The 7246-nt window shown below is 40.4% G+C and overlaps 1 protein-coding gene across 1 annotated transcript; it reads right to left on the minus strand.

The window, feature by feature from the left end:
- Positions 1-2046: 2046 nt before the first annotated feature.
- On the minus strand, positions 2047-5770 carry OXSM (3-oxoacyl-ACP synthase, mitochondrial). The gene is made up of 2 exons (XM_010295471.1): positions 4788-5770; positions 2047-2620 (listed from the first exon to the last, which is right to left on the minus strand). The coding sequence occupies exons 1-2, from the start codon at positions 5768-5770 to the stop codon at positions 2218-2220; spliced, it is 1386 nt and encodes a 461-aa protein (XP_010293773.1). The 3' UTR covers positions 2047-2217.
- Between the last annotated feature and the right edge of the window lie 1476 nt (positions 5771-7246).

Below are 7246 nucleotides of genomic sequence, written 5' to 3' on the forward strand. Positions count from 1 at the left end.
TTTATTACTGCATCTAGGCCTGTTAAAATTATCCATAATCAAAACACCTAAAATAACTATTGTTGCAAAGGTTTCACGGTTTAAAGGTTACCTGCAGCAGATGATTAAATTGCAATGAGCTGAAGAGAAAAGAAAGATCTTTTAATCATTTCAGTTTCTGTTTTATTTTTCTGTGTGACAGTATAATCTGTCTTTTCATGGTTGGTACACAAGAGTCTGCATCCAACACTCCCGAGGCCACGATCTCTGCTATCAGAGGGAAAGGGAAGCATATTTCTCTGTCACAGTATTAATTACAGGTCTGCAGCTATGTAACAAGACTGAGTGAGTTTAGTTAGACTGTACTTCAGGTCCACAATAATGCAGCACTATCTAGTCGTCCCATATTCCACCCTGGATTACAACTACCTGAAAAAATATTATCTGCAGAAGAGACTTGCTGGATTATTTCCTCCAAATTCACAACCCTGCTGCTAGCTCTCTACTGGAGGCTGAATTCTTTAAATCAATTCCTTTTTGCATATAATTTGCAAAGAGTAATATGAATTTTACATTCTGCCTTTTATATTGCATGCGATTCAGACCCTCATTCACTGTACTGCTACTATTAATTATCACAAGCTCAGAGGTTTGTAGGTGTTTTTGCCGACAGCAAATCCCCATACTCTCTCGACTTTGTATGCTTTTACATTTTCCCTTTGGTAATATATTATTTTACTTTCAGGATTATTATTCATTAATCTCTTTTGGACTGCATTGTTCTGTATGACCTCAGCTACTGAAAGAGTCTTAGTCATTCTCCAACTGCATTTTTCTCATCATTCTCTTTAATTTTCTATTCAGTAAAGACAGCAAATGCAAAAATTATGCTGTTCCATATCAGCATTCAGACCATTTGTATAAATAATGAGGTTTTAGGGTACTGTTAAGCCTTGTGATAGCCCATTAGTAAGCTCTTTCCAGAATTAAATTTACTTATAGTATAGCTACTTTATTTTAAATCCAGTGAGCTACTTTGCCTCCACTTACACAGGTCAAAGGCTAAGACTGACATTTTCAAAAAGAAAACTGACGAAAAGTCTTTTAATAAACTAACCCACCAACAGGGATGTCTGACTTCACTCACATCTGCACTACTGATCGAGGCACTACTTGGCCAAGAAGCTGACTGGTGCCAGAAGGAACAGTCAAAGTCATTTACTTGTTCTTTGCAAGAGACAACCTAAACCACTATCAGCCTGTCAGCTTTAGGTATAATTTCATTTTCCTGTTCTCCTTCCCCTTTCTCATCCTCAACACAAGACCCAGATTTATTTCTTGCATATGCTTTTTTTCTTTTTGCTAAAAGGTTTCTTGTTTTTTCATGTTGGGCTAGTTCTATTCTTCCATTTTAACAGAACAACCAAGTGTTTAAAGAGTCTTTTTTCTTTCCATGTAATTATTTTTTAAAATGCTGAGTACCCTATTTGAATATCTACCTTGCTATTCTTGTCCAAGATTTCAGAATGAAACCGTTTATCACCTACTAATTCCATCCCTGTGCCACATAGAACATGTATAGGCCATGCTGTATGCATCCTTCACTGTTACCGCTCCATACCATGGCTAATGAGGTAACACAATATATGGAAATGAACAAAGAAAAGAAAATGAACCACTGTCAGAAATCTTATGAACTCCTGTATTATTGCCTCCTGAATGTCACCTGTGTGGAACAATGTGCGTAAGTCTATGATATTCAAAACAACTCACAACGAGGAAAAAGGCAGAATTATAAATGGAATGGGTAATAAAGGGGAGCTCAGTCATAAACGTTGTATCATCACATAGTAAGTCATGAAGTCATGATTGTGGAGTCCTAACTTGTTAGCCAGCCTCTCTTTTGCATAAATGTTTCTGAGCAATTTCTGTGCAACATGCATATGAAAAATCTATTCTAATGAAGTAAAAACATAAAATTATCAATGACTCTTCTTCTAGTCAAGAACAAAAACTTCTTTACCACACAAAGAATAGGTCTTTTATTTATTTTTATTAACATCAGTAAAGAAGTTCTCTGTTTCTAAAAGAATTATTGATGTAAATGTTAGGGTGAATAAAGTTCTTACGTACCACATGAGCAATTCTCAAAGCTGAGAAAAGATCACAGTACACAGCAAGGGTAGCGGTACAGAAAATCATTGGCAGTGCCACTTTTCACAACATGCACCACACAAGTTAAACACTTGCAAAGCACAAAGTTGCATTAGTACCACCAAAGCCAAATGAATTTGTGAGTGCTATACGTCGTTTTTCAGTTTTCCACTCCTGAGCTGTTAATGGAACATAATTGAGATCAAACTCTGCCTCTGTTTTCTGTAAGTTTAGAGTAGGTGGCAAAATTCCATGGTAACAGGACAGTGCAGTAAACGCTGCTTCAATAGCTCCTGCAGCCCCCAAGAGATGTCCCGTTGCTCCTTTTGTTGAGGAAACTGCAATATTACGTGAGTGATCTTTAAAAAGTCTCTTGATTGCCTGATTCTCAGCAGCATCTCCTAGAGGTGTAGAAGTTGCATGTGCATTGACATATGTTACATCTTCAGGTTTGATCCCTGAATCTTTTATTGCTGCAGACATACACCTAAGGAAAAAAAGAAGACAGAATGTTGATTCTCCCACTATATTTTTGTCACTGACACACATGTACAAATCAAAACCAACTGTACAGGGTGTTTTAAAATGTTTATCAAATGTGAAAATCTGCATGGCATACTTCACCAGAGATGTAAATGACAGGAGATGGATTCATCTAACTAAACACCCTAGCTCTACCTTTCACCACCCTAGAAAGTCACACTCTTCTACCCCGACATGGTATGTTCCATTCTGACTCCTGATGACCTGTGAACTGTGACTGCCTCTATAAAACATGCTTTTTTTATGAAAACACAGAAGGATTGACACAGCTCCATAGTGTGATTTTCACACATCTTAACAAAGTATCTCTGAGCAAAGGACCACTGACTCTTTTGAAATTTATGGAAAAAAAGTAAATAAAAGGAAGCTCAGGAAAAAGATAGCACAGGCTGCTGGACAAACTGAAATGCCTCCAGGATAACCTTCTACCCTCGGAAGCATCCAGCTTAGTTTAGGTTGGAGGCCACTGATGCCACATTCAGGCAAAAAAGGTTACTGATCAACCATGAGGGAAACAGATACACTAATTTAGTTAAATATGTCAGCTGCAAGGAACATAAGGAGATAACAGATTAATTGTGTAGAACATACTTTATATCCACACTTCTGAGTCTGGCTTTGCCTCTCCTTTCCTGCAGGCTTATTCCAAAATATGTATTAGTATCCAACTGAAGTAGTTATTAGAAAATGACAAAAAATATATTCCCCTGAAATTTTTTGACATGGCAAATAAAATTCCTACAGAAAAGTAAGGGAAGCATATACATTTCAGATTTAATCCATATTCCACTGTAGTAACAAAATATTGGTTTGAAGATGATATTAAAATGTTTTATCTCACCTCAAGGGTGGAAAGGCTCAACATTTTGGAGATAGCAAGATTAACTTTCAACTACTTCCCACTGTGAATTTAATTATATGCTATTGCAATCATAAAATACACAAAAATTCTGTTACAATATATTGCCATATCATCTCAAGGGTAAAGAAGTCTGAAAATCTGAGATAAGACACTCCTGACTACTCAACTCACACCTAAGTCTGCAGAACAATTAAATATGTATCAAATAGCATAGAGGGAAACCTGGTATATTACACTTCTTGAAAAATCTGTTAACCCAATAAAGATGCAAACACAGCTTTACAATACCGTGCAGAAGTTTGATCTATTTGTGCAGCGATATATTGAATTTTGTTATTAAATATTCACATACATTCAGAATAATGCAAACTAAATTACTAAGGATTCCAGTGTCAGCAACAGGATTCAGCCTATACAAAGCTCACAAACAGCACATATACTTACACATGTAATTTAGCTGAAAATGTAATTAGGTCAATCATAAAGATTAGATTAATATCATCTACTTGTGAACTGTTTTTGATGAGATTAACAATGATGAAGCTTTACCATCTCACTAAACAGTACTAAAGTGTATTTCTGCTGTAACCCTCCACCAACACTCTTAGCTGCATCAGAATGAAGCATTTAAACATGACTGTAGTACCAGCATATGATCTAAATACTTGCCCTGTGAAAAGCCAAAGTCTTTTCTAAATAAGAATAGCCACAATTAATGCTAATTACATGTACGGTAATTAATCTAACAAACTGGATACTCCAAGTGCTCTACAGCTTTCACCACTTGTGATCTCTTTAGTAACACTATTCCCCTTTCAGACGACAACAAATGACATGACCTGCTTTTGCAGTGGGATCTCTTTTCCCTAGGGAAAAAAGTTGAAGGAACCTGAAAAGGTTCTAGCATACCACAAAGATCTTAAAAAAGAGGTTTCCATTGAGACTTATTTGTGTGAAAAGCTGTGGGCACCAAACACAAAAATATTTTCACAAACAGAAAGTGTTCCTAAGTCTATGCAAAAAAGGATAATTCGAGCAAGACTGGCCTTCACCTTGTTATTAAAAAAAGAAAATTGGGGCAAACCCTACCAGAAGCTCTTTCACTTTTCAAACTAAGTTTTTAGGCTTTTGGAGTATTAATTCAAGATTGAAAAGCACTTCTCTAGGAAAAGCATACAATAACAGAAACAAATGTACACACTATAATTAACATATGAAGTAGTCATCATAATCAACATATAGTTCTTACCTGAATGCACCATCTCCCTCCGGATTAGGTGCTGTTATGTGGCATGCATCACCAGACAGTCCATAACCTAAAACTTCTGCATAAATCCTAGCACCTCTTTGTACAGCGTGTTCATACTCTTCCAAGACCAGCACGGCAGCACCCTCTCCCATTACAAACCCTTCCCTCTGTGAATCAAATGGTCGACACGCCATTTTAGGGCTTGAGTTAAAACTTGTACTGAGGGCCCGAGCTCTTGCAAATCCAGCCAAGGACAAAGGACTAATGCAAGCCTCAGTCCCTCCAGCCAACATGACATCAGCATCACCAGAGGCAATAAATCTAAAGGAGTCTCCAACAGCATGTGCACCTGTGGTACAAGCAGTTGATACAGCATGATTTGGCCCTTTCAGTTGGTACTTAATGCTGATCTGGCCTGCTGCCATATTGACTAAAATCTTTGGGACAAAGAACGGGTTGACCTTGTTATAGCCCTTTGTTTTAAATAAAGTGGCTGTATCAGAAATCTCTTCCAGTGGAACCATTCCCATACCAACTGCCACACCAGCACTTAAGTGGTCCTGTTCAGATTGGGGAGACCAGCCGGAGTCCTTCATTGCTAGTTCTGCTGCACCGATGGCCATCACAGTGGCAGAACTCATGGATTTGATCTCTGACTTTGACACAAAGCTTTCTTCACTGAACTGACCCTCCTCATTTCCCCTTGGCACACAAGCAGCCACTTTACATGGGACACCGGCGTATTCTTCCCCGTCTAGCGATGCAATCCCACTGTCTCCTTGGAGAAGGCGCTTCCACACAAACTGGGTCCCCACACCAAGAGGGGACACTAAGCCAATACCTGTAACAACTACTTTCCTTCGACATGCAGGCAGTGACTTGCTGAAAGCTCTTCTGTGGTTTCGTAAACACACATCTAAATTCAAACTCCGGAGATGAAGATTTGCAATCTTTAACAGACCCCACGAGCACTGTGAGAACATGGTGGAAATTGATCACTTCAAGCACATTCCTGTAGCTGGGGAAAAAGACACAAAAACAACAATAAAACAGCCAATGTGAAAAAGATTCCAAGTATGCTAAATTAATAACCTGCTTTTTGCATGAAAGCCTATTTTCAGTCCTGCAGAAAGGGATGTAGTTTCCATGTCTGTAATCAGGAATAGCATGTGTTATGGCAGACAGGGCATTCCCTTTGTGAATGCCTCCAGTGGGGTCCTCCAGCTTAAGCTGCTAATGAATATGGCTTTGCATCATTGTGGACTGTGAGGCACTCTTTGGTTTTGCTGCAAAACTCCCCCTGGGGCTTTAACTGGAGGTATCAACAATAAGTGTTAACAGTTTCATTCTTCTGAGGGAAACCTGAAAGTGTTATGACCTACCATTATCATGTTAAGGATGCCGTCATCTCAACCTTTATGTCAGGCAGAATGGTCTAGAAAACTCCCTAACAGCAGGAGTCAAGAAACTCTAGCCACCAAGGCAATTACGTATCTTGGAGAAGACTCCACATCTTTCTACCTCCACCTACCCTTTATCAGCCTTGAGGGGACAGTACCTCAAGTGCATTTCAGCAAGACGTAGCACAACACAACCTCCCTTGGAGGTAACAACGTCAGACCAGGGGTGTCAAGTGACGGCGAAAGGCCGCTGCTGAGCACCAAGTACTTCAGGCGGGGCGAGGGGACCATGCCAAGCGGTAACGCTGCAGGACTGCACCACAGCCCCTGTCTCTTGCCTTGCCTCAGCCACCGCCAGGTCGGGAGCTGGTCTGATCACACGCACCCAGCACGCCAGAGCGGGGCTGAGGCTGCAGCATGGCTTCTGTCGACGCCTACGGCACAGGCTTCAGCAGGTGCCCTGCTTTTCGCTTCACAAAAAGGGAAACATGCCATCGCCAGGTCTTTGGTAACATACAGAGCGGCACCGGGACGACACATGGCCGCCCGGCTAACATGCTCCCACCAAAATACATAGGCCTGCTCTTTCCTGGGGCAGCACAAGTACACAGCAGCGTTATTAAAAAAGCTAAAAATAGTGCTTACTAATGTAGATGGGTTTTTTAAAGGAGCCTGCTTTAAATCCTGACCCCAACTTGTCATTTTAATTGTTCTGAGCCAGTTAGCTTACATTTTATAAAAAGAGTGGAGAGTTAATTGCGGAGGTCTTTAAAGCCATGCGTGCCTAATGCTGCATGCAGCTTTTAATAACGTGCCGTTAACCAGTGTAAAATAATTAGGAGGCCTAGTCTGCCCCAAGCCATGCTGTGCTCCCTACTGCACATGCCGAAAAACAAACAGGGGGCCAGTTCTCCGCGGGAATACGGGCCATCGGACGTCACCGGGTGTTTAAAGGGCATTAGCTATTTTTAACGTTTCAAGCGGTAACACGCAGCGAAGGGTCCTGTCGCCACAGGACTCCCCCACGCCACCCCGAGTTTCAGTCGGGCCGCTAGGGCC

The sequence above is a fragment of the Phaethon lepturus genome, unplaced genomic scaffold, assembly GCF_000687285.1.
Source record: "Phaethon lepturus isolate BGI_N335 unplaced genomic scaffold, ASM68728v1 scaffold45519, whole genome shotgun sequence".
Lineage (NCBI taxonomy): Eukaryota > Metazoa > Chordata > Aves > Phaethontiformes > Phaethontidae > Phaethon > Phaethon lepturus.

Excerpts from the sequence above, each read along its gene's own strand:
- OXSM (XM_010295471.1), bottom strand. The coding sequence starts at position 5,770 with ATGTTCTCACAGTGCTCGTGGGGTCTGTTAAAGATTGCAAATCTTCAT. Across the intron at positions 2,621-4,787 it reads GAGGGAGATGGTGCATTCAG|GTGTATGTCTGCAGCAATAA; the intron begins GTAAGAACTATA and ends TTTTTTCCTTAG.